At 45.7% G+C, this 27,931-nt stretch overlaps 1 protein-coding gene and 1 long non-coding RNA gene across 2 annotated transcripts in view; one reads left to right on the top strand and one right to left on the bottom strand.

The window, feature by feature from the left end:
• Nucleotides 1-304: 304 nt before the first annotated feature.
• Nucleotides 305-24,582, bottom strand: LIPG (lipase G, endothelial type). Its single transcript, XM_069626957.1, has 10 exons — nt 24,120-24,582; nt 20,231-20,427; nt 16,489-16,668; nt 14,225-14,336; nt 12,937-13,161; nt 11,675-11,917; nt 9,899-10,019; nt 6,933-7,154; nt 4,480-4,590; nt 305-2,292 (listed from the first exon to the last, which is right to left on the bottom strand). Exons 1-10 carry the CDS (start codon nt 24,205-24,207, stop codon nt 2,259-2,261), a joined length of 1,533 nt encoding a protein of 510 aa, XP_069483058.1. The 5' UTR covers nt 24,208-24,582; the 3' UTR covers nt 305-2,258.
• Nucleotides 22,299-27,931, top strand: part of LOC138511350 (uncharacterized) — a 58,340-nt gene continuing 52,707 nt past the window's right edge. The window contains exon 1 of the long non-coding RNA XR_011280610.1: nt 22,299-22,784. This is a non-coding gene — a long non-coding RNA (uncharacterized lncRNA). The remainder of the gene's footprint in view (nt 22,785-27,931) is intronic.

Raw genomic sequence — 27,931 nt, 5'->3', positions numbered from 1 at the left:
TGCACGTTCTGAATACTCAAGGCATAGTAGGTTTGTCCCTTCCCCCTCTGCTCTTAATAGTGTTGCAATTGTATTTCCTACCCTCCCTACCCTGTGGGCGCTTTGAAACAGTTTATTCTTCTTGTATAAGCGCCTAACAAGCAAACAGACGTGTTGCAGTTCCATCTACCCGTTACTAGAGGGAAGTAGCATAATGAGAGGTTCAAGAAAAGTTGTATAAAAACCACAAAGTATCAAATTATTAGTGTCAAATGATTAGTGTCAACATTTTACAATTCAACTGATAGAAATTAAAAGGCAATAGTAGAGTTTAATTTTTCTATTTATTTTTCCTGTCAAACTGTTAAATTCAAAAAAGCATGTGCAACTAACATTTCATATTATATACACATAGAAAATAAATACTACGTTATAAAAAACATGAGAACAGTATAAATATGGCACGGTCACAAGGCAATTTCATAGGCTTCTTGTACCGTAGAGGTACACACGAGAAATTCGACCATTCTCCATGCAGAGACATGGAGACATTACTTCACTTGGAATGCGTCCCCGGTGGAACCAGTGGAGCATGGAGTACAAACATGGTTGGTCCTTCAGCGACAAGACACCAGAAGATCCAAATACACAATATGGAACTTTACAATAAGATCATCCACACCAGCCAATCAAAAACACTTTTCCAAAAAGCAAGGTGTTCCAAGAACAGCAGGCAAAATGTTCTATAGCAGAGGGAGCGTAAAGCAGCCGCAGTAGAGTAGCCTTTCCGCTTCATGGATGCCCATACTGCACCATTGTGCAAGGTATACATTTACAATTAAGACAATGGTTTCAAGTTTCATTCTCACCATTATGGTGCATTAATGGGCAGCTTTTAGCTAAACGTTCCCACAGAGGCTGCAGATTTAGCGCCTCATGCCCACTATGCCAAATCGTGGACACCAAACAAACCGTTCACAAGGGCACTTCAACAGGCGACCTTCTGAATAGGTTGACATACACCAATTCCTGGTTACATCTCCTGGGACAAAAGCACCTTAGCAGCTCAGCTCTTGAGCCAAATGGTTACTCTTATTTTAGAAAACCATTGGCTCATAAAGAGGAAGCCCATGCACAAAAGCAGAAAAGAAAACCACTATCTTTCACTAGAACTACAAATAGAGAATTAAAATGCAAATAAATATCTATGCTTTGTGCATGGTTAAGCCAAAAGGGCAGCTCTTCCCGCTCTTTCTGGAGACAGGGGTCCGGGAAGGGAAAGCTTGCCTGTTCCATCCCACAACCTTCAAGCAATATGCATCCATAGTTTGAGAACTAGACTCCACCACATAAGTTTCATTCTTCCCATAATACTATTCTCAAACATTTACCAGAACGCCCCACACAAAAAACCATAGAATTGACACAAAAGCTCAGTGTTGTCTACCAGGGCTCTCAGAGGAGCCAGCGAACAGAACTCCAAGGATTTCCTCTTCACAATTCCTAATGCAACAAGCAGCAACCACTAGACAGTCACACGAACAGATATGTGCCTGCATTAACCCACTGCAACAAGGGCCTTGGTTGTGTAAGCCTACGCGAGTAGACTGGCTGACCTTGAAATACTGACAACCGCTGAAGCATTGATGCTAATAAATATGCACTGGTTTACCACTGCGCAGCAGTCAGGACATGCACAACCACATCTGGGTCAGATTTCTCCACAAAGAGAGAAGGTAAACGCAAGAATCCCAAACATGACACAATGGGCACACCTGTGCAGAGACCAGCAGATAAGAGTTTATGTACATTGATTGATCAGGCTCATCTTCATTTTCGTTTTTGAGCCTGATTCCAATTTCTTTAAGTGCAATTCTGTAGCTGGAATGAGTGCTTTCTCAGTGCCCTTCACCAGTACACATCTGAAACTGACTTAATGTTCATTGGTCAGCAATAAACAATCTCAGTATTTTACAGGGGCACCACAGAAAACGAATGCGATATCCTTTGTTGCAGCAATGGTAATAGTGCAAACACCGGGAGAATAAGTGCTCAGGCCTGTGCTGTGGGATACATTTAGTTAATTTGGATGCCTTTCGGATTAGATCCATTGCAGTTCAGATTAAAGGAAAGGACCACAGGCTAGACGTCAACTCTCAAACCCAAGTGTTCTTCAGTGCATCGATGCAGCGACGCCGAAGCGAGCTTGCGGTTTAGAACTACTGTGCTGTAACTTCTTTCCAAGTGCTTTTTTGGTAAGGTTGGTTTGATGCAGCTCTTCAGTTCAAACCATGATGAGCTTTCAAATGATATCTGAAATTTAAAAAATAAAAATGCTATGAATTTAGGATTGAACATACACATGAAATAGTATTTTCAATATGCTGTCATGCTATTGAAACGTTATGCCATCATGCTATGCAAAAGTTTGATTTTACTCTAGACCAACTAAAAAGAAATCGGTGTAAAACAGAAGGGACCATGTAGTCACCAGGATCCCCATAAACCCAATTAACGCCAAGCAAGGCCTTTAAGCAGCCGTCAACAGATTGACGTTGAAGTGACAAATCACACACTATAGGGATTACTATTTTCACAGGCTTCGTATTTGCCCCATCTGTTTAACAGACACAAAAAAACACTGCCAAGTAACAATCCATGTCCTGCTTACTCTAGTTTTTGCAAATGAAGCAGTATTTATCATAGTACACATTGGCCCCATTCAACATGTTACATGTTCTTCACACACACACACAAGTGTACATCAATTCAATGTTAAACATTTAGATAGACTGTTCGCCACCACACCCCCCCCCCCGCTCCCACACACACCCAAGTCAGTGTTCAATCATCAGGAGGTTTCCCACACATGTACCCCAAATAGACGACTCCTCTGTTGCACTTGCTGAAACAGAAACAGCTTAGTGCAACACTGAATTCAGAAGAACTTCGAAAAGCGAAGTGTGGGGTCCAGAGGTTAGCGGGGACAATTGGATTACAACCCAGCCACATCAACTGTTCTGTGGACACTCAATTAAGGAATCCCTTTAGGTGCCATCAGTTTTGATAATTGATTAAGCAAAACAGTGAGACCTATTCCGATACTGACAAGCCACTAATTGTATAGAGAAATGGTAGTGATTTCTTCGATACTGAATAGCAAACAAGAAAAGTCTCCCGTATGTCCATCCAGGCTAGGTCCAGGTTACTATCTAATAACTCATGCTCATATGTCCGAATCTATGCCCATTAGCTGCGCAGTTCAGCAGGGCTCGTCCCGGTCCCCAATATTGTTCATACGTCCACTACGTCACATATTTCCTCAGTTTCCTATGCGGATAAGCAAATATATGCAAGATTTACACAACCTGTAGAGGCAATGGAGCACAGATTAAAATGTGCTGCTAAAACAAATCTGGATGCAGGACAAGGAGCTCCAACTAAACACTTCCAAAACGGAGATCATGGTCTCTGGTCGCAGAAGCAGAGCAAGTAGTTGGCCTGAATACCCCGTCCAATCTTGTTTGGATTAGCAGCTGATTACACTTAAACCGTAAAGAATCTCGGTGTTATCTGGCAATCCAGCATAAACTGCAATCTCCAGGTAAACCAGATGTTAAAGACTTAATTATCAGACGAAGCTTCTTAAACCAGTGCTTCCGCTTATTTCTGTAAAGGCTAGTCCTATGGTGGTGGGTTCTCTCATCAACACCAAATTGAACTATTGCAATGCTTGTTGACTACTAAATATCAATGCCAACGGCTTCAGGTGATATAGAACTCTACAGTGCGACTGATCATTTCACTGTCTCAGAGAAGTTAGATATCTGGCTATCGGAAGAGCCTGCAGGAGATAATTAAATTATGTCATTTTTATATGTAGTCATGATCTTTCCCCTGCCAATCTTAATATCCAAAATCAAAAACTATAAACCTTTTCAATCACTGCGTTCAATGGACAAATGTCTGCTGGTAGTCTCTCCCCCCCCCCCTTCTAGAACTACCTGGGGTGACAGAAGTTTCTCCGATGCAGACCCTCGAGCCTGGAATTCTTTGCAGATACATCTTTGTCAAATAAATTCTCTAGCCATCTTTCGCAAACACACGTACCTATCTTGTTGCAGTGTTCTGATCGATGGCATGTTAAGTTTAGCAGTACTATCATCTGTGCCTAGATGCAGTTCGCTGCCAGGTTCTCTTGGAGATATGTGCATTATAATTGCAAACAATCAAATCATTTGATGCAGTAAGCCCTATATTTCACTCTAACAGAAAGTCCAACCAGCTCTCCTGCCAAGAAGCGGTTTTGCATGGGATGCATTCGCGTAGCTGGGCCAATCAGCCAAAAATAACTCTAGGAACAAGACTGGCCGGCTAAACGGAACTCCAATTTCATGCTTTCAATAGTATTATGACACCAGTAAGCTGCACCTTCAGAGTGGGGTACAGCATTGCCAACACCATTACGTACTTGCCACCAATAGTTATTTCAGTCCTTACCTCTTTGATCTTTTCACTTCCCAGCCATCTCGACATTTCACAAACCAGAGATCCCCACCCGGGGTGATATTGTTGTTTATTAATAGAGGATCTTCAGCACAGAATGTAAATCTGGAAAAAAAAAATTATTAAACTAAAAATGGCATTTTTAGAACGAGAATTTTCAAATAATGGAAAGGAAAATAAAGAAATCGCATTCTATTCAACTATAATGGACCACATCTCTGCAACAGGAGCTGCCTCCCCCCTCCAATCAAGACCCCTTTACCAACAAAGGACCATGTTAAAAGTTGGAAAAGCGTACATTGACACAAATTACACAGTAGCTGTAAAGCAGATATTTTGCAACAAGTATGTCCAAAAGGGCATTAACAGAAGGCATCAGACACAGCGAAGTCACGGGACAGACTTAAGGACCAAATTACTTTTAGAAGAACCAACTACAGCCGTCCAGGAGAAACGTCAGTCAGGAGGGGCAATGAACGATTGATCCAGAACAATAAATTCGAAGGAAAAGAAAACTAGCAGGTATGTTATAGAGTGGACTTCTAGGTCTGTAGCTTCACCAATTTAAGGCCACGCAAGTAGAATAGCACGGTTGGGGCAAAACCAGAAATTCATTTAGATGTCAAGAATTGCAGTCATTTGTCCTGCGGGCCATATAGGTGAATACCCAGCAGATATATACATCGGAAACCCAGTCCGAGTTTTCTTTTGAAAATAAAACTTTTGTCATCAGGAAATGGGTATTAAGCACGTTATAAATATCCAATCATATCATGCATCGAATGTTCAAAGTAACAGCATTACAGTAAACCCCCTGCATTCCCTAGACTAAAATAAACCTTTACATTGAAAAAAAATATCTATCAAGTCGGTTCCTCAATTTAGAATGTGGATCCATAAACAAGTTTCCCATATTTTAAGGCTATGAATGTTTGTGGTTAAAATATTACCAGTGATACCGCTCTGAAACGAATAATAAATATATCATGATTTAGCCCCAGAGTTAAGTAATCTTAAAAATGAAGAGCTCCCAAAAATATTGGATGAAGCCTACAACATTGGGGAAATGCTCAGTTTACCCTTCAATAGATCACATGTTTGTGTGGTTTGGACGATGGCTCTTCTGGTTATGGATTTTTCCAATAGCTTATTGTAGCAATGGCACACCAATATGGTTACTAGCAAAAACGAATGAAATCACATACGCTAACAGCGCAGAGTATCTGAAACTCAAAATGTATGTGGGCTGCAGATGCCAAGATGTAAACCAATTTGTTGCCTCTGTCCCCTGGGTTTATAGAGCTTAAAATTTCACATGCTGCAACTAAAAAGTCGGTGTGGCGGGGAGGATTGGGAGGCTCGAGGTTCAGCATGGATTCAAAAGAGAATTTCGAACTACACCCTTTTTTTTCGAAATACACCCCTTTTTTTGCCAGCCTGCAAGTTTAGTCTCCAAAAGAATTTAAAATAAATAAACATTTAAAAAAAAAAATACACCAAACAAGCGGTTCTGGATGGAAGGCCTGATCAGTCCAAGTTGCTTTGCGTGCCCCGCTTTAGAATATTTTACTAGCCAAAACTACAAATCTGAACTTCTTGAGATGCTCGATATGTAGTTGGTTTCTTTAAGTTACCTGAACCGTATATCTACTAAATTATCACGGGCGTAAATCACCAATTAAAGGCTACAGCAATTTACATCTCATACTCCAAAGGTCAAGAATCTAGAAACCTACCGATACCACACAACGATGGCACCGGCGCACAACATTTGGCACCATTTTACGTCTCGGGGGGATAGTTTAGAAGCAATGGGCTCGCCTTGGAAGCAAGACACGGAGCAACACAGGTTCGATCCGCGCTTAGAAACCTCTGGGTATTAAGCACATTATAAATAACCTATGACATTTCAAAACCATCCCTCTGCCATCTAAACAGAGATAGGTGAAGGGGCAAAGGAGGTGAGCATATGGCAGGTGATGGGAATCCAAGTGCAATACATTCACAGTGTTGAATATGGTCCAGCAGTCAAGATCTTAGAAAATGCAGTCCCTTGTGCAACGGCATGGATCCGTTTATTGTGCTCATTTACAAATTTGGTGGTTAGAATGCGATGCAAATGAATGATTGAAACACTCCTGTAACTAGTTCAACACAAGGATGAAAAGAAAGGACTTGGTTACAAATGGTTTACTGAAGAAGCCAGAGACTCAAAAGCGTGACGTTCCCCAACAGCCACTCTCGCTAATCCAAGATCGGAGCAAACGGCAATGTCCAAATACACTTCGAGCTCTTTGGAGGTTAGAGCAAAAGTGGTAAGTATAGCTAATGGGACCAGCACAAGGAAATCAACCAAGTGGATCATATATTGCTAGGGGTATGCAGGCTGTGTTTAAATGAAGGATTAATAAATGTGATTAAGAAAATGGCAAAGGTTTAGCGCTTACTTTTTTTGGGTTTCCCCAGACTTCACACGAATGCGCCTGATGTGCAACTCCTGCTTTTCGCCATCTTCGGGAGACCAGTAGTAACTCTTAAAGCCTTTCCACCAAGAGGTCCATGTCTGAGATGAGCCCTCCCAAGAGAGTTTGATCTTTAAGAGATCGCCAACGTCTTCTTCCGTGTGGACAAGGAACGTGTTCGTGAAATTGAAGCCAATTTGGTCAGGTCTGAAAAAAAAAAAAAATATGTTTGCTAGTAAGCCCAACATGCATTTATCGCCTGGAAACCTACAATCAATACCCAATAGCGATTAGCAAGATTGTCCGCATTGGAAGAAATGCTTTTGTATATGAACATGATCAATATATTCTATGGGGCATCTTTGTACAGTGCGGATTCTGGTTTTGTGTAACATCTGGTATAATCAAACTCTCCGTGAGCATGAGATTGGCAGAGTATCACCTATTCTAATCAAAAGTCAGTTTCTAGGTTGTCCAGTAGATTGCAGTCTTGGAAGGCCTCAGAAAAGGCCCCTTTTTGTGCAAAGAACGAGGGGGAGGGTGCAGGCTGGCATGAGGTCTGGAGTCGAGCAGAGAGGTATGGGTGGTCGCTAGACTTCTGGATGAGATTCCATACAGCAGTTTTTGGGATTGAAATTATGTACTCAGTAGCTGCATTGAGAGCAGTAGGAGTCATGCCAGGACAGAAGGGAATGAATGACTTGGCATGGAAACAGGGCCAAGGGGTGGTTGATAACATGTTGCAGTATAGAAGTCAACCATCATAAGATGGTAAATTCTGCCGCTTGATATGGCATTTATAACGCGCCTATACACAGGTGTTTCAAGGCGCGACGTGGCAAGGGAGGGGGAACAGAGGGAGGACAGACAGCGATCCTACTAGGCTGAGTGTCATTCAGATCACGCAAGTGCAGGGGAAGAGGAAAAGTGCGGGGTGGGGGGGCAGTGCAGTACATGGGGTAATCGAATAAACAAACAATAGGAGAAGTAAGGCCAGCTGGTGGCAAGTGCATAAGTGCAGACATTGAGTGCAAGTGCTGGTGGGGGACTGTATGGAAACAAAACAGTCCCCAAGTGTGTGGGTTGCCAGGGAGGCAGTGCAGGTGTGTAACTGGTGGGGGAGGGGACCTGAGCCTGCGATCAGAGGGTGGCCAGGTAAGCAGTTCAGTTTCAGCCAGGAATTCAGCAGGGGAGAGGTGGAGAAGCAAAGGTTTTTAGGTGCTTCCGGAACCAGAGATGGTTCTCCTCAAGTTTCAGGGAGGCTGTTCCAGAGGAAGGTCCCAGCCGAAGAAAGATCTACCACCAACTCGTTGCTTGGAGAAGTGACTGACCAGGAGGTAGTTGGAGGCGGATGAGCGGAGAGCTCGAGAAGGAAGATATTTAGGAAGAGAGTTGAAGGCATTGAGGCCCCCGGCACCAGAAGGCCTTGTGGACAATGCAGAGGGTTTTGAACTTAATCCTTGCAGCCACTGGGAGCCAGTGCAGAAATTACAATCCTGGAGATACAATGCCTCGGCTTGAGGCCAAGGACAAGTCTTGCAGTTCTGTTCTGGTGAAAGTGAGCTTCTGGGGAAGGATAGAAAGGAAAAATACCTCTGAGGAGGTGCAGCTGGTAGTGTGACTTCTTAGAAACGTCAGAGATGTGAGGAGAGAAGGAGTGTGGGGGGTCAAAGGAGGGAGTGGGTGTGCCGATGAGGAGAATGTGAGTCTTACTGGCATTAAGGCAGAGATAATTGGCGGCACACCACTCCTGGATAGCAGACAGTTCGAGATGAGATGGAGAAGGTGGCCGAATGTAGCCTGAAAATGAGCAGAGTGTCATTCGCATAGCACTGAAATTGGTTGAAAAGCCAGGGAGAGAGTTTAGACCCCTGGGGGTCACCACAGGTAGAGATAGAGGGGGAAGGACCCAAGTTGGACCTGGGGGGAGGGGTTGATCAGAGGAAAGAAGTCAGCCACAACAGGGCCAGACCGGTGATACCCAGGTTATCACAGAGACAGTTGAGCAGGATGGGATGATTCACCATGTCAAAGGCAGAAGAGAGTTCAAGATGAGGACAGGGGGTGTTGGAATCAAGGTTTGAGGGCAGGTCTTCATGGATGTTCAGGAGAGCAGTTTCCGTGCTTCTGGCAGCTCTGAAGCCAGACTGATGGTCATGAAGACAACCAACAGATTAAGTTTGAAGATTAAGCTGGGAGATGGCCAGCTTTTCCAGGAGTTTGCCCAGGAAGGTAGTGATGGAGATTGGGCGATAATTAGCCGGGCAGGACGGGTCGACAGAGGGTTTATTAAGAGGGTGCACAAGGGAGTGCTTCAGGGGGGATGGGAAGACTCCAGTGGCAAAGGAGTGCTTGCAGAAGTCGGACAGAGCAGAAGTCAGGGAGTCAATGTGGTCCTTGGTGGTTTTGGAGGAGCAGGGATGAACCAGTTTGAGACTTTCATAGATCAGACTGGTCTACGGCAGAAGGAGGGAGGAGAGGTGGCCGGAGAAGGACCAGAGGAAGAGCAGGGAGAAAGGGAAAGGGAATTTGGCAGATATTTCAGCCCTAAATGGAAATTACAAATGTAAACATCAAGCGACATACCAGCCACCTGTAGGTTTTCAAAGAACAGTGCATTCAAGGATGTGAAACAGATAATGCTGTCAAATTAAAAATCCAATCCATTGACGCCAAGGGACAAAATGGGCAACCTTGAACCGAAGAATGAGACTGTCAAAATCCAGATTGGATCCAACCTAGGATCTTGATGGGGAGAGGAATTTGTGTCCCCGAATTAGTTACAATGCATAGGTGTAAAGCGGAATTATCCCAGGAGCATAGTAATACAAGTAAGAAAAACATCACTGCTCCTGTTATCCTCTATGGTTTGTGGGAGCCTCAGCATTCCAACAATTTGGGAAAAGCAAAGTTGAGGTTAGACAGTGGTGCCAGTGATCTGTGCTACTTACATTTCTAGAACAAGTGGTAGCGTGTCATTGTTGGTGCCATAGAGGGTCACAGTAAAGCTAGGTTCATTTTCACTTAGTGTCTTGTAGCTGAAGATGTGCATTTTCATCTGGTAATGATACGCTGCAGAAAAACAAACACAGTCACAAGCACGAAAGGCATTGTGTTAACGCACTGCAAATGAAGGCTGTAAGAGGCTGCAGAGAGGAATGTGACACAGAAGACCCCCAAAAAAACAAAAAAATGAAAACCAGTAAACACAAGTTCAAAGACAATCCTATAGTTCCCTTTCTGGTGATACATTCCCTTTGTTCTGTAGACCACAAAAACCACATTGCAATATGATCAAGAACACAAGCCAACGCCCTCCAATACATACACACCGCCAATAGCGGCGCAACTAAGAACAAGAACAAATCAAGCACGAAGTTGATTAGCCAATGTACCAAATTGTTTTTTTTCTCCCAACAGAAGCATTACTTTTACTAGGTCAGCAGCAGCTTACAAATGGGTCCTCACTGTAAATTCTGACTGTTGCTCGCATCTAGCAGAAAGAAATATCGCATGATCTTGGCTTGCACATTCACAGACTAGCAGTGTGTACAATGGCAAAGGATCCAACAGCTGGACCAACAGAGGAGAATACCTTTGAACCATCACTTTATCAACTCTACTAGGCCACAAAAGACCCAACCTGCTCAGAAGGTCAAAGCAAATTTGCTTTGTCAAGTGAATTATAGGGAGTTCTGCTGCTTCCTTCTAGACAGAACTAGTTAGTGCCATTAGCCAACCAGGTGGCTGGAACAGACAATATACATCCTACTCCCGCTTTTCCAGCCACCAAGGCCCATACACGGGTGGCACCATTTCCCCCACTCTCCCAACCCTCAAATGCCAACAGGGAGCCTCTCCCAGTTGCCTCCCCACATCCTTCGATAGGCTTAATTAGGCTCGGGCTGATGGTGTTAAAGGCCATGCCTGCCCCCACCACAGCAGAGGGGAAAGCCATATTCATCTTGCCCTTCTGAGCCTACACATTCAGGAAAATGATGGTAGACTAAAAGAAGAAAGGGTTCAAGAACTGACTGACATGGCTAGGTGGCAACTCAGTCAAGAGACCATGTCAGGGTTTCCTTGGAAAAGATAATTTGCGCTTTGTCAGACTTGACATCAATATTCCAAGTGAAGGCCAGGAGTGGAAGACTATGTTCCTCCAATAAAAAAAAAAATACAAGATAACATACTTTTGGCTTTGGTGTAGATTGGAAAGTTCGGCTTGAAACCCGCTTTGCTGCTCAATTGGGTTACTATGAAGTTAACCACAACTCAAAAAATATAAACACCTCCAGTCTAAACTCATGAGCAACTTCACCAAACCGGCCCAGAGGCATACAGGCACAGAGGGTGAAACACCACAACTGCCCATCATACCAGACAAATAGCAAGGATTACACAAGAGCTGTCTTCAGTTTCTTAAATTTATCCTGGGACTTTTCCATTCTGAGCTCTGGCGGAATATAGTTCCATAGTTTGGGAGCTGCAGTGTAGCACACTCTTATCGGTTAGAGCCAGTTTAGCTCTTGGAACCACCAATAAGTTGGACTTGTCTTATCTCCGATTTTTAAACATTGGATTCTTCATGATCCTTTGAACTAGATATTGAGGGCTCGAGCTTCTATGCATTTGAGGACCATAGAGGGCATACGAAAGTGAACCTAGACTCTTTCCATTGAATATTTAATGTCCACTGTTGAAGGAACAGGAAGCTGCCCCCTTACCTTTAAAGGGCATATCTGCCCGGGTCTTCAGGTACATCTTGCTGCTCCTTTTGCTCCGTGTGTTCTTGAGATTATAGCCAATGCTGTTGCAGCGATTCTTCCGGCAACTCAGACAGATGCCCTTCTTGAAGCGGGCAGAGTCCGTGCACCGAAATGCCAAACTCTCTTTATCTTGGTGCACCAGCGAGTCCACAAAAAGGTGCACAGATCGTTCATGTTCACATTTCAGAACCTCGCCAATCGCTGCAAAAAAGAAACCCATTCGTTGGTTCTCCCACCGAGCAAACGTGAAACTTACGAGACTCAACTCTATCGCACATACAGGGCTTCCCAGTGTTCCAATTACAAATGTCGGCTCGGGTCAAAGGATTTGCGATTCTTGATATTAATCATGCAAATGCATGGATGGGGAGGAGCGAGACTGTACATAGCAAAAGCAAATGAGAAGCTTGCATACATTTGGACAAATATGTGGGCAACATCTATACATTGGGACACAATTTGACCCATTCAGAATTTGGCAGCAAATCTGCAGAATTACAGCCAAAATCAGTTACCTTTACTTCCACTCAGTCCTGTGGACACAGGATTGAGAGTTGTGGTATGGTGGTGTTAGTCCCCATTTTTGGAGTCCCTAGAACTCCAAAGAACAGAGGCAAATGTACCCCAAGTTGCAATTACAATGGTTTTAGTGAATGATTTACCGCCACTGTGATGCTGGAGTGTTTAATTTGGAGGTGTGGTTAATGCAGCTGCACTTCTGTTACAGCCCAAAAAAAAAAAAAAAATATTACAGCCACATCTTTACTGCACCACCAATCTTGCAATGTGTCTCTTGTAATCAGTTTGACCTTAAGGCTACAGAAAACATTACAAAACCACCTCCGTCAATACTACTGTATGAACAATAAGTAGGTTACAGCATGTGGGAAACAATTGGAGAGAAAGGGGGGAAAAAAATAAAAATAAAGCACATCAGGCAGACAGATGGCCATTAAGGTTATTTGGCGTTTTGGCCCCTCCTACCTGTAGTGTCATTTCTAGATTTTACACTTACTGATCTGAGATGTAGTTGTGCATTTAAAATACAGGTACCAATCGCTATATATTCACAGTCATGGTTGTAAGCCCCATGTCCAGCCTCACTCCAATCATTAATGACCCTTGTAACACAAACAGATCTTTGAGATGAACATGACTGAGTGGGAGAAGATGCTCAGTGTGGTATCCAAAAGTCTGCTTTGTACGTCATCATAACTTACATCCAGCAGCTATGGCTCCAAGGACATCGCCAAACCCACACCCAGGCTGAACATCTCCGCCGTTAGGGTAGACATCCATGTGGCCAATCGGCATTTGGATCCCAATGCTCACACCCAAGGCGCCGCGTGTGTAGGTGTGAAGTACGTCCACAAAGTCTGCATCATCCGGGGACAGGCGTTGGTCAGGTTCTGCACCTTCAAACATTGGCCCAGCAGGATCCAGACCTGAAAGACATCAAGATAGTCCTATATATGAGCTAATTGGCTCAACTGCATCTAGTTTTCCAGTCCCCCGAACCAAAATAGTGTGTTTCATGCAATATCCCCAATCTTTCAAGTACTGAGAAGAGATCCCACAAGGAATTGACCCAAAGCAAATCAGAACAGTGGGACCAATACAAAGTCATGTGGCTCAAACACCCAACAATCCTGTGATTTGTGCTCCATTTTGTAATGTGTTGGCCTTGATCGAAAACCACTATGTCCGCCGACTCACTTGTGCCAACAGAACAGGAAAATTGAACTCTTGCACCAAATTTTGGTAAAACAAAGCCCAGCCAAAAAAACACCATCAAGCAATCTGTATGAAAGTATCATCGGTGTGTAAACTAGCTGTATTAAAGGCAAATGGATAAGGTATTTATTGAGCCTTAACTGACAATTAGGCAGCAAGGCATCTGAAAGCAACCGCAGCAGAGTTAGTCTGCCTATGTCCTTTAGGGGGAAATCTGAGGAGCAGAGCTTCTCAGCGAGGTATCCTGGGGGAATACTTGAACATTTAATAGACATGGCACATGTTGCAATCTTCATTTAGAGGTTTACTCCTTAAAATACATATTTGTGGGCCATGTACTAATCAATGGAGTTGTTCAAAATAGATTTGCAAAGTAAGCTAGAAAGCAGTCGGTGCGAGTAAATAAAAAAGGCGTTTTTTTTTTTATCTACCTAACTGCAACAGAAGGAATTAACCAGCATTTCAAATGCCAAATTATTTCAGATTTGGGTTAGAATAAGTTATGTGCTTTAGCATCCTCTCACCATGGTCCCCTTATCCAAAGATGCAACATTTCCACAAGAAAATCCAGAGGGATGGAAGGGAACTGTTGAACGCAAATTTCTCCATTGAAGTATGAAACAATCCGCCACCATGGAAAGGAAAAAGAATATCCCTTGCCCGAAGAGTCTACAGAAGACTTGGAACTTGCCACAAACGAGTTCAAAGAGAATAACCCAAACTGAATGAGGAGGGTGAGGCAATGTGGGATGGTTAGGTGAACTCAAAACAAACCTGTGATTCTTCCAACGGTGCCCTTTACGAAGTTGCCGGCGTATCCAGCCACGTGAGCGCCAAGACTGTAACCGATCAGGTGAACCTTGTGAAGTGGAAAATTCCACTTATCCTGCAAGCAAACCAAGAAAGTGCCTTTCAATATTGAGAAACATTAACCAACAGTACTAAACTACAGCAGGAAAGGACCACTCCCAAGCAAGGAATTTCAATGCACCTGCGGCAAAGGTCTGAATGATACATTCCTGCCCGATGCATCAATTCTTCCCGCTATAAAGGATCTCTTTAATTGATCAAGAAGCCAGCATTTGGGGCACTGAACAGACGCCACCTGCAAGGCTATGCCAACAACTGAAACAGCATCAACTGGTAGCTACAGAATCGGGGATCAGTCCAGAAACAACCTTTATGCAAGTGGGTCCTTGCTAATTAGAAACCCCTAACATGAATGAAACTGTAGTCAATCAGTGGCCAGTGAACTGTTGTGGTGGATCTTGAAATAATACACCTACATGGATAAGATACGAGCGAAATTTCAAATATGGAAGATGTAAATCAACTCAGGAATTAAGTTATGAATTATATAATTTTTGGTATTTATTAGATGAAGGTAGAGATTCTTATTGTAAAATGGATACTAATGAAATCAATGTTCTAAGTGGATTAAATGTGCATGGTGTATGTTATTGCCCGTTTAGTGGAGGGTTTAATAAAACACATTTTAAAAAAGCCTCCAAAAGAAAGCGCATTGCAGGACATGGTCTCCCTTCTCTCCATCAGCCCCACAAGCTACACAGGACTTGAATCTGCCTTCAAGGAGAAAGAAAAAAAACTTCCTATATTTTACATTGTTTGAGTTAAAGGTAGACTTCTGTTTTGTGGTCTAACCATCTGCCCCACCCACTACCCTCGCACCCACCCCATTCATAGACAGTGTTCCTTCTCGTCTAAAGTTTTCCTTACATAATTGGTAGCACAGACCGCTTTTGCTGCATCCATGAATTGATCCAATTTTAGCACACTTTCTTTTTTTTAACCTGCGACAATTGAACCAGATCTCCCCCCTGCAACTCGCCTCCCCACAAAAATATCTTAAGGCACTTTGAACCCACCTGTTGCACAGTGTGGATATATGCATGCCAGCTGAATGGCCAGTAAAATCAACTATCACAATACACACTTGTTGAATTATTGTGCATTCCAAACCATTGCCAATAAAGTCTGATTGGGAGAAAGGACAAGCACCTCGTACAGAAGACGCTTTATGGCATTAACCCTCTCCCCACTTTAGGGTTCATCAACATTGAGAAAGATGTATATTCAGCTGACCCTACAAGACTCCCACATAGCTGCCCTGTTATCAGCATCTTGCCCCGCCCAGCTACAACCCCAGTCATAGTCGTAGCAGAACACAACTGAGGAATCTGTATAGTGTATCTCGGATAAGTACAGCATCTAACCCCCTCCACCACTCCCTCCAAACTAAGAGCATCCAGCCTTCCACTCAGACCTATCTTCTTTGCTATGGTTAAAGCCCACACCCACCCACAGTGCTGCTGTGTGGGGCCTCTAACACAACAGAGCCAACTGGAATGTAACCACACAGCTGTCTTGGCAACACCTCCCTTTTTACCTCTACCTTCAGTTTAGCTGGGAATGCACTGGAAAGAATTAAACTCGAACAGGATATGTGATCCTGGGGCTCAATGTGGGCTTTGGTAGTAGTGATTGACAGATGCTGACATTTTGTTCAGTTCTGGACTGCGCGCAGTGTAACTGCTGGGCCTCAGTTTTGACTGTTCATTAAAATTGGGGGGGGGGCCACCAAGCAATTTTTGCCCCTGTTGCCAATTTTATGGATGTTGGGAATACCCCCGCAACTCAAGGCCGAAGCTACTAAAACATGAGGAGCAGGGGGACACCCCCAATCTTAATGTTGGCAATTTTCTGACCCGCATTCGGTGAAATCTACCATTAGTTCACATTTTTCGATCAACTGGGTAATAGCATTATCGACAGATGACCTAGGCCAAGAATCTGCACTCTTTGGCTCACAAGAGGTCTTGAACTACAACTCTGTTCATCCCTAGCCAGCATAGTGAATGGTGAGGGATCACTGGGGGTTGCAGTCAAAAACATCTGGTGAGCCACAGGTGGCTGAGCCCTTGTATAAGGAAAGCTGTACGGAGGATTAGCCAAGATTCATTGGCATGCATCACTCACTACTCTTAAAAATCTATTTGATACTAAAAACAAAAACATACCGTTAGCCAGTTGAGTAGCTTTGCAAGGTCTTCTCCCACAGACTTGGTGTTGTTCACAGCATCAGGGTAGAGCTGATGGGCGAGAGGAAGCCAGTCCACCACAACCACATTGCAGTCCCGCTCCCTTGCCCGAAGGGCTGACACAAGAGTCTCCAGCCAGCGTTCAAATGTTCCACTCATCTGTATAAAGAAAAATCTTTCCATGAAGAAACTATTTAACATTGTTCCCCCGCTCCTCCATGGCCTCCCACCAAACCAACAGCTTCCCATTGTGCACCATTCTGCATAGGCAACCATCCCGCCCACGGTCTTGAGCATCCAATGATTAGCCAAACGTCAATAGTCCTTTTGAAGCAGTTATGATTCAAGTGTGGGCGAGTGCCAGGTTTTGTGGTATTGATCACTCATGCCCGGGGTCTAACTTTGAGGACAATACAACAAGAGCACTTCCACAAACATACATTGGAGGAGCTTTTCCAACAACCTACTAAGCCCATTAACCTGACATTTACAACAGCACCGTAACCATAGAAAAGCAATCGACAGAGCTGCATCAACAGGTGCTGACAACTAAAAAGGGGACGCTTCAAACAAAGGGGGCTTTGGGGGCAGTCTCATTGGTTAAGGTGCAGCACACACAAATGTGAACTAATGGTAGATTTCTGGTGATGAAAATTGATACAATACTATATGCAGGTCATTGTGCAATTTAAGACAAGATCACAAAGCCCTTCAGAGGGGCGCTATATTCCTGGTTGTCATTCTGCCCTCACACGCCTACAAGCCATTTCTGATTTGTACTGGGTTGTATGTACCACAAGTGCTTCTACTATGCACCCATTGTTGATCAAACTACATAACTAAGGTGATAAAAATAGCTCTGGCAGCGACGGCGCACGTGTCCAGAGCACACGTCAATGCAAGATGTGTCTAAGAGGTGCTTGCATTAAGGAACCCATCATCTCTCCTTCCCCTACCAATAAATTGATCCCAGTTCCACGGAAATGGATGAAATGATCACGTTTCGTGTGCATTTGGCATAGTAGATTAAATCGAAGGCCATAATACTAAACAGGGTAGCGAGGTTGTCCCCCACTCAACCAGTTTGGTATTATGGGTTGCCGGGTTTGCGGGGACAAACAGACAAAATCCCAAAAGATCGAATTGCAAAATGCATGCAAGCGAGCTACGTAACGGATATTTTCGTCCAGTTCAACTGTTAGTTAAATGTTAAAGGTATTTGTACCGTGCACCATCACCAATGGAATTGGTCCCCATGCACTCTAGTGAGATTAGTTTTTGACAAAGACTGGGGCATAGCAAAAAGTGAAATTTACAGTACAACTAAACACAAAAAAAGGTTAAGTCCAGAAAGCCCAGTAAACCTAAAATAAAATCCCAGAAAGAGAAATATAGGTGGTCCAGGTTTTTAAAAAATGTATATAAAAATAAAAAAAGGACATCCGCTGTCGAACCTCCAAAGAATTGAAACATTCCGATGGTATTTTCATTGCCCGCAGGTCCAGCACATACATCAATGATTGAAACTAATGAGGCACCTGCTACTTCGGCTTTTGTAATAGCCTTAGACGGATGGTAGAAGGATTTTACCTCTGTACAATGGAGTTCGATTTTTTGGCATGGAAATATTTTAGTTCCAAGTATGGAAATACATGGAATGATTCTGGAATTTGGGGGGCTACCTTTCTAAAGTGCTGGTAGTAATCTCATACTTGAGACTGGAAAGATCTACCTCGCCCAAGGAGGAAGAACACAACAAACATTTCTTTACCAAATTCGTTTTGTTTAGTTGACCTCCCCCGTACAACATAGTACCCTGCTTCAGCGTACGATTTCCACAGCAAGTAAGGCCAATATTATGGGGTACACATGCAGAAGTGGGGCTGTGTGTGCCTTACTAGCTTGAAAAGATTATGCATGTTTTGTAATCCACACAATCGAACAATGTGTAGTAACTGTAAGAACACTAAATGGGGACGGGGGACTCAATGCCCGCACTAGGCGCGAGTTGGACCGCGTGTGGTTGGAAGAGGTAAACCTTACTGGAAAAGGTATTACCAAAGTGCAGGTGTGTTTCTGTCTATCTGGAGGTGCGCTTCACGAACGAAGCATCTTTTTTTTTATTGCAGCCCATTCCGAGCCCAGCAGCACTGCGAGCCGAGCTCTTGCTGCTCCCCTGATTCCTGGAGGAGGCGGGGCCTATCGCGCACACGTGCGCGATCACGTGACTGGATCCCAGCATTTACTGCCGGCATATCCACCCTTGTGGCGTTAAGCCCTGGAGGCTGTAAGGACTGGAGTCGCTGTTCTGCTGTTCGGCGGTGAGTGGTCTGAATCAAAGCTTCCAACTGCTAGCCACACTTCCACTCATTTGACAAGTTCACAGGGTTTGGGGTGGAGAGTCGGACTCTGGCAGCTCCACAAGCTGTCGGGCGTTCCCTTCCCTGGAAACTGAATAACTGCCTCAAACTATTTGGATGAATATCATTGCTTCGTGAAGAAAGAGGAAAAAAAAAAAAAAAAAATGTTTTCATTTCATTTGAAATAGCAATTCAAGTGCTTCTCTGGGTGGCGTATTAAATGCGCCGACGCTTTTATTATCTTAGATCAAACAAGCTGGCGGCAGCTCCATCCTCTTCCCCTCCTTTAGCTTCTCAGAAAAGAACAATAATGGGCAGTACACCGCGGCCACAAGTGACTTCAGCTTCCCGAGTTCCTAAAATTGCGAGATCTAAAGCAACAGTAGCGTCTCGTGATATACAGGAGATGCTTGCCATTATGGGCAAAGACAAAAGGCCCTGTAGCAGTGATTTACCTGATAATTGTGCTATGTCTGATATTCCATCGTCTATAATGCAGCCTAAACCCAAGCGCTCTATTTCCGATATAACTATGCTGAAAGATAGTGAAGTTCTGATACAACCAGCTTCTTTGACAGATCCCTATACTGATCTGGGAAAATCACTAAGCAACAAAGATCCACAGGCCGCAAAAGAAGTGAGCACACAGCTACCGCTGAATGATAAATTTATGCCCATTAGCAAGCCTTTAGTTACATCTGGGCCAAATGGTCTATTAACTCCTGCCGCTTCGTGTATTCCTTCCATGTGTGGCACACCTTTTAAACCTACGGTTATAGTATTGGCTGATGAGTTGATAAAGGTTCAAGATGAACTTAACCACTGTCCTAATTCATCCTTTGTCGATGCTAATGTGATGCTTGATGTAAACTACGAATTACCAGAAATCTCCCACATATACTCTGATGATGAGAAACATATGTCTGTATCCTCATTACCAAAGTGCATCTTCGCATTCAAGGAATCAAAATGACATACATGTTCCATGCAGAACGCAAACTGATCCACAAAGTCAGACAAAAAGAAGGGAGAAAAAAAATTCAAAATGGGGCCTTGCACATTCATGGCAGCCAGGCTAGTAAAATGGGGGGACACAAGCACTGGAAGCAGCAGGTATGCAAATCAGTACCAATGGTGATCTGCTTTGCATTGAAACTTCGTGTAAAGATAGACCTGCAGACCAAGGTTAGTTTGAAGGGGTGGCAAAAGTGCAGGGTCCTCAGCTAGCCTCCTCAACAGTGGCACAAAAAGAAAAAATCTCTTTTGTTGCCTCAATTAAAGTCGATTTTTCAATAAAAGTCAAGCCGCAAAATAATCCCTTTTGTCTGGCCCACCATTTTAGACCTGGGCCGCATACATACCGTCCAACCATGGATCACAAAGAAGGTCTTGGCTGTTGTATTGAAGTGGCAGTCTTCCAGGCACGCATCGTGATCCGTTGACAGGAAACATCCCTGCTCCTCGTAGTCCGGAGAGAAATGTGCATTAAACTTCACGTGTGGGGTGTCCGTCGCACTGGGTTCAGGCACCTCCTTCAGTATATCCGTGATGGTGTTGTCTGGGAGAAGAAATGAACGCATTACTTATTGACCCCAACAAACAATGCTGTTAAGTTTACCAATGAGACCCATTGAAAAAATTCTCTGATCTGCAGCCAGTCTTTATGAAGTGTACATAGATGCTACTAGAAGACAGCTTGCCCACCCAAACAAAGTGCGGGGGAGGAGGGGAAAACTATTCAGGTACTTGGATCCCTTACTATACTGGCTTGGACTGAAGGGGCTTTTAGGCCAGAAATCCGGGGCTATGGGCATCCAAATGGTCAACAGGCAAAAATGATGGTGTTCAAAAAATGTTTTTAACTGCTTTTATAAAAGGCTAGCAGACTAGATTGGATTTCAAAAATGAATCACTCAAAAGAATGCCAGGTGATTCCCTTCCTAGGATAAAGCACCAAATCCTAATTTCACAGCTCTTAAAAGGCTATTCACCGAGTAGTCTTCAGAAAAAAAAGCCACTCCCAGTTTATTTAAACTGGTATATAAGCGTGCAAAGCCCATTGGCATCTAGGCGCTGGTTACATCAATGTAGAGACAAAGGAGGGGAAAGGAAAATAAATGAGGATCATCAATTGAGTGGGTGTTGAGCTTTTTATTTTTACTGTTATAGGAAGGCATGTTGCCCGCAAGGTGGGGGGGGGGGGAGGAGTCAGTAGAAGGCTGCCCAGATGGGGAAGCTGGAGCCCACAGACCTTTTGCATATTAATCTAGGAGTGAGGAGGCGATGCTCTTCAATTCTCATGAGGCCCTCTCTCGCTGCAGAGGGAGATCGATAGCATGGAGCAAAGAGCAGCATAATAGAAAGTTGCTTACTCTCCACAATAAGACATGTATATATGACTTCTAGGAATAATCAGGGGCCATTAGACCCGCCCCCCCCCCTGCAATCGACGAATACAACTCTAACACGAACATCAGTTACATGTTCTTCGAAAACTGGACCGTTACCATGAAAGGGACAAAGGAGAGATTGTGTCCCCGGAGATGGCAACACACTCAATCATCATGGCTGGGATAAGGGGAGGGTACAAATTAGTGGAATCGTTTTCTCTGCACATGCGTGGTGTGGTGTGGTGTGGTGTTAACTCCTCTGCTTTTCAGGGGACAAGTTCAGCAAAGCAATCCGAGCCCATACCCCACCCTGAAACAAAAGTGATTCCTCCCAAAGATTAGAAAAACTTTGGCTCCAAACTGTTAAAACCCATTCTGACACTGAAACCTAGTGTCAATGCTAGTCAAGTCATACTCTACTGCGATTAGTAGTATGGGGCGCCGCACCCCAAGGACTGTCAAACAGAACTGAAGGACACACTAACCACCAATGATTAGGAGTTTGGTACTCATCAAGTGTTGCGATAGGATACCGCAGGAACCATGCTCGAAGACCCGTCGAGTCAAACTTCACAGCCCTGCAACCAACTGTGGCATCGAGAATAACATGAAAATACATGGGCCTTCAGAGAACACCATTCCGAATACAAACGTGGCTCTTGCTGCGCGATCAGGGCAGGAGCCTCGAGGACCACCAGGAAATCAACTCAAACAATGGAGATGCTGAAAGGGGGGGGGGGTGCCTGACAGGGCAGCGCACCGCTCGCGGGGACTGGGGGACGAAACTGGGGTCAATGTGATGCGCTACTATGCCACACCAAGGCGGCTAACCTTCCATGCATGGATTAAATGGAGTATTGCGATAGTCCATGAAGGGATCACTGGGGGACAGTGCCTGGACCCACAAGGGCACACTTGCCCAATTCAGTGGGATGGCCAAGAGAGCGCCCTCTTGCTTGGGGAACGTCGTAAAAGGTGCTCTGAAGATGGCCTCCGTTACCCAAACAAAGTTCACGCCGTTGGCTGTGCTGCAAGTGGCCCTTCCTCGTACTGGCGGTGACATTCAGGTGGAGGTGGAGGGGCGGGGCTGCGAGAGGCACACCCTGGCTTCCTACTGTGAGTCAGCACTAAACAGGCACACTCCGCGTTAGGGCGGTCTCTGAAGGGCTGTTAGCTGACAGAGGCCATTGTGCAGCCCTCCAACCCGCCTGTGGGCGGCGCTCGCCCGGATTCTCTACAGAAGATTCCGCAATATGCATGCCTGCCAGTAAAGAGACGGGGTTGGTGGGATGTGTGGACGTTGCGCGGTTTTGCCCTCTGCCACATCCTGGAGCAAGAGGGACGCCCCACACAGCGCAGGCTTCTGTAGAGCCAGTGTTAAACGAGCTGTGTGCAGCAGGAAGCGTTTGGCAGGATGCTTCTCGGGTATGCAATACACACTACGGCGCCAAACTCAGAGCAGCCAAGGACACGGGAGCCTGGCCAGGTGGACGTTGCAACTGAAGGCTCGGCTGCCCCACACTAGGTAGCTATTATAGCACTGCATTTAATTTCCATAATCTGAGTCGTGCAAGTAAAGAGGGGTGGAGCGGTATAAGGTAGTTATGGGGCTCGTACCAAACAATTCCCGTCAGAACACTGTACAAAATGTCAGAATGCAACTCCTGTTACGCTATATGTTGTATATGTTGTGCTCAAGCAGCCCCGATCGGCTACACACTGCAGAGCCAACTGCACACCCGTTTGCAACATATTAGATTAAGTTGTCGCCGGATCTGGCAAAACGGGACAGTTCCGCCACAACGTACCAATAACTCCCCAACGGCCACACCTTGCAGAACAGCAAGAAACGCCAGGCACACAGTGCCGACAACTTGTCAAAACACCCTCTGCCACATCCTGGAGCAAGAGGCACGCCCCACACAGCGCAGGCATTTCCAGCACACCTCTTGCAGCAAAGGGGTGTGCAGTGGGGCCAGCCACTAGAGCCACGCCCACCACACCACTCCAAGCACGGACTCGGGTACACCTGCTGCAATACACCCTCTTCCCACCAAAACCAGACAGACCCACCCAAGACCAAAGGAACTCTCCATACTACTGGGTCAGCCACACGCCAAGCGCCCCACCCCCCCTTTCCGCGCACAGGAACCGGCTCGCGGTGACACAGGAGCCACCTGCGTGCTCAGCCTCGGCCAAAGTAAATGTGGGACGAGTCTGGGGTGAGGGGGAGGCTCAGCCGGCCGGCGAGCAAGTTCCACGTGCAGCTAATGGCTAAGTACGAAGAGCCTAGAACCCTCCCCCCCCCCAAAAAGCGCAAGCAAACGGTAGAAGACGGGAAGCCCAAATCCTGTTGCCTCGAGAAAAGCCCAAACACCAAACCATGTGTGTGGCTACGGTCTCTGCGTGCATTAAACAGCTCTCTGACAATACCTGCTGAAGCCGTGCGGGTGGCAAACAGGACTACATTATACTGCACGGTAAGTACATGTGGAAAAAGTAGCGCAGGAGCCATCGGATCTGAAACGCCCAGGAACCACACGTTCTACGAATCAACTTTAATTTATCAGTCATTCATTCATTCATTCATTCATTCATTCATCTGTGTCAAACGAGAAGCGACACAAACTGCGCTTCAAGACGCACACGGTGCATTTTAACGTTGCACGCATCCATCAGTTTCCACGTCCGTTAGAGATTAGGTGTGCTCTCCTAAACCATGCATAGCGTCGCAGCATAGTGCCTTCCAGCCAGCGGGCGATATACACTCCTCGAAACCGACAAAGACATCATACCCCCTAACTGAGGCTGCACCCCGATGCTAAATACATTAACATCTGAATAGTTAATGAAGTCCTACCTTGCAGGAGACCCTCTTCTTGGAGCTGGGAAAGGTCCACGGGTGAAAGGAGACATGCAATGGACAGGCACAGAGCCCAGCTTCTCATCTCTCTCTGAAAAGGTTCTACGAACACCCGTGCAGTCGATGGCTCCTAAAGTTGGGGAATGGGCGAGTCCAGCTCTCCCCTCTGTGTGTGCAGTCACCGGCTCCTACAACGTTTGGTAACAGGGTTCAGATTTGGGCGAGTCAACTCTTCACGCTGTGTGTGCAGTCACCGGCTCCTACAACGTTAGGTAATCGGGTCAGATTTTCTCGGGGCGTGAAGGTCAGTAGCAGTGACCCCTTCCACCGAGGTCGAGTAGTGGCAATAAATAAATAAATTAATAAATGACCCTTGGACGTTGTTTCAGAGTTGCCGGTTCCTGCGTAACTAAACCGCCGGGTCGGTGAAGACTTGTTTTAAATGCGCTGACGAGTGCTCAGCAGATGGGAATGTCATAATTTATGCAGCTAGCTGGCTGCTCATTGGTCCCGCCCATACCCGACACGCGAGGCGGATATCCAACAGATTCAATGAAGCGCGCTACACCCTCCTGGATTTGGCAGGGGGGGGAGAGGCGGCCGCTGCCGGGGTGCGGATTGGTCGAAAGCTGCTAATCCCCCTCACTCCCCCCAACAAACAGAGGGATAAGGAGAGCCCCGGGGAAACAAAGCGAGCGAAATGCATTATTAAAGAGGAGCATCGGGACGGGCCCAGAACAGCTGCACACGGCGCGGCCCCCGGCTCCTCATCATCAGCTCAGCCGGGTTTTCTGCTATTGGTTACAAACACGCATGTTTCTACTCCGGCGGGCGGGGGCACCTTTAGGGATCCATGCATACTTTTCAAGTTACCCTGTGATTTATAGGACCTACAGATCACGCGCTTCCTTGTAGCCCGACACACGGCTGGCGTTGGAGCCAGGAGCCTTGGTTTCAACCGTGTCTCAGTTGAGTTCTGTGTGTGCTCCTAGCTGGGCAAATGATTGTATAGCGCCTTGTCTCATTTTCCATGCCGTCTGCCCACACCAGGAGTGCTAACAAACAGGGTGAATGCAATTATGGATCACTAAATAAATAAATAAAATGCCATTTGCATTGTAAATGTGGGTATTCTGGGGGACCCTCTCCCCGATGATAGGGGAGGTCTACTTCAGAGACTGCGTGGGAGGGGCGCCTTTACTTGTATGTTGCTCCCCATAGGAATGCACAGCAGTGCGCTTTGGTCACTTTGTTGTTATGTCATGTTAAAAAAAATACAGCCGTCCATTTTACTTAAAAATGTGAATTGCACGGAGGGTTCATGTCATGTTTGCCCTTATGTGTAAACTGCTCCCCTGCGTGCCATTTTAGTCATTTGCCTGATGAGGTACGAAATAAAAGTGTAATTGCCTGTGCGCCTTCATTTGTTCACTTTGTAGTGGAAATTGAGTAAGCGCCTCTTTCAATTTCTCCGTAATCACGGGGTCCGCAGCCTTTGGCTCGCCAGGTGTTTTGGACTACAAATCCCATTATGCCTTGCCAGTATAGTCAACAGCCAGATGTCATGCGAGTTGCAGTCCGAAATATATGAAGCGCCAAAGGGTGCTGACCCTCGACCGAATGCAATAGTTGTGGCATATAGTTGGTGGAAGCACCACTTTATACCCCAAACTAAAAAGGCCAGTCCCAGAATCGAGGCTGACTGGCCTTGCCACATATGGCCACAGGAATCTTGAGAGCGCTTGGAAGTGCTAAAATGCAGTAGAAGTGGCCCACATGTGTAACACGTGCTGCAGGGAGGGGAGTTCATTGAGCCTGGAGGGTGGCGTGCTGGTATTATCAGGGTCAGGAAAGTCAAGGTATTGCATTATTGTTCAATGTGCCCTGCTTTTCATTTCTTTTTTAATGTTCTTTAACTGGGTTAATTTTTTAGATTAGAGTGGAGATTTCAATATTTCGTTCACAATTCAATGCAGATATCCTAAAAAATCCGAGGGGGCGGGGAGAGGGTCACATCGCATAGTGCCCTTCTGGTGGGGACAGCGCCAGTGCACTTCATCTTGTGGGTGGTTTGCAGCAATCACGATGCGGTTGTAGGCTGGGAGGTGGGCGTGTCAGCTGAATGAATGGAGAGGCGGGAGGGGGAGCCGGCTGCGGCGTGACCGCTAGTAACCCGAGGAAACGGGGCGGCTGTCCGGCCACGCCCCCACGGCCCTGATTTGAGGCTAGGTGGGACGGCCCCGATCATGCCACTTTCCCACAAGTAGCGCTCGTGGTTGGTACACACTCGAGTCCCAGGAGGATCACCGGTGACGTTTAATGTAGATATTTGAGTCCCGAACATTTAGTTACGATTACGAACGAAAGAACACACCTACCAAAAAAAGACAATTGGTCGAGCACTCCATGCAGACTCAATTACCGTCACACGTTTGACATTGTTATCATTACGTTGCCCGCATTAGGCACTCTGCCCACTGAGCTTTTTGGCTTACTGCACAAAAACCCAGACTCATTTAAAAGTGGAAAAGGTCGCTTTAATGTGACAGGCCAAAGCTTACAATCAAACGCTTAACTGGCTCCATGGCCTAACAAGCTAAAGAGATATTTAAACAACCAATTAAATAAATTAAACATTTTCAGTTTCCCCAAACAATTAAATAATTAAATAACCCATTTCCTCCCTAATGATCCCTTGGACCCTACCGTCTCCTTGCCCCTTTTCCAGGCGTCCCGCTATCTCCCAGGGGCCATGCCCCTCCGGGCTCAATACCTGGTCCCCCGGGGTGACCTGCTTGTGCAAACAGGGCCAACCCATCCTTTCCTGTGAAATTCCCCCATTGTGCTTCCCTCCCCCCACATCAACAGGGGCCATGCCCCCGGCACCAGAAAAACCCTCCCCTGAGGAGTTCTTTCTGCCCCACCCCCCCAATTTTTCTACCTCCAACTTTTTACCCAGTCTCCCAGCCAAGAACCCAAGTCCGCCAGGTAGTGATTATTCCCATACACGGACAAGTGTACCCCATCCTCTCTAAAGATAAGGAGACCCTCATATGTTATTTCCTTATGGTCCATGACCTGCACCGCCACCGAGGCACAAAATTTGACCATTTCTCTGTTTATCCCCTTCCTGGCCCGCTCTATTGCTCCCTCACTTCTCACTCCCCTCCACACTCATCGCGGCAACAACTTAGTCCACACCACCACTGCTTGAGGCCACATTTCCCGCACCCACACTAAGTCCCTCTTCATTTTCTTTAGCAGAGCCACCCCCGTATCTCTCACCAGGTCATTCTCCCCTGCATGCATAATCACCACCTCTGGAACCCCATAGCGTTCCCTCATCCCTGCCAATATCGGAAGCAGCTGATCCCACCGCAGGCCCCCCAACCCGTGCCATCTCACCACCACTTCCTTGTAACTGCACCCCAGTTGCCTTCCAAACACCCTTTTCTCCGCCTCTTTCCCAGCCCACTTAACAATTGAATGGCCAACAATCCAAACTTGCGCCAACTCCCCCTTCTTTCGCGCAGCATCTGAAAAAGAAATTACAAAATCACTGACAAGTCAAAAATATTTCAACAACAACAGTTGGCCCACAAAGTCCTACTCCACATTTCTTCAACATTCCCCTTTATCAAACTCCCTGACATACCCCTTGTATTTCCCAGACCTCCAACGCCCCAATCTTTTCACCTTGTCTTCTGAAAAACCCAGCCTGGTACCCTCAGATGCTGCGCCCATCCTAAAGGAATGCATCCCAAAATCCTCTGCCTTTTCTCCCACTACCACCAGCGCCTTCCGCAATA

This window comes from Ambystoma mexicanum, chromosome 6p (genome assembly GCF_040938575.1).
Source record: "Ambystoma mexicanum isolate Mex_15411 chromosome 6p, UKY_AmexF1_1, whole genome shotgun sequence".
Lineage (NCBI taxonomy): Eukaryota > Metazoa > Chordata > Amphibia > Caudata > Ambystomatidae > Ambystoma > Ambystoma mexicanum.
This window is presented reverse-complemented; position numbering and strand designations above follow the sequence as displayed.

Excerpts from the sequence above, each read along its gene's own strand:
- LIPG (XM_069626957.1), bottom strand. The coding sequence starts at position 24,207 with ATGAGAAGCTGGGCTCTGTGCCTGTCCATTGCATGTCTCCTTTCACCC. Across the intron at positions 13,162-14,224 it reads CACCGTTGGAAGAATCACAG|GTCTGGATCCTGCTGGGCCA; the intron begins GTTTGTTTTGAG and ends GATGTCTTTCAG. Across the intron at positions 11,918-12,936 it reads TGGAGCCATAGCTGCTGGAT|CGATTGGCGAGGTTCTGAAA; the intron begins GTAAGTTATGAT and ends TCTTTTTTGCAG.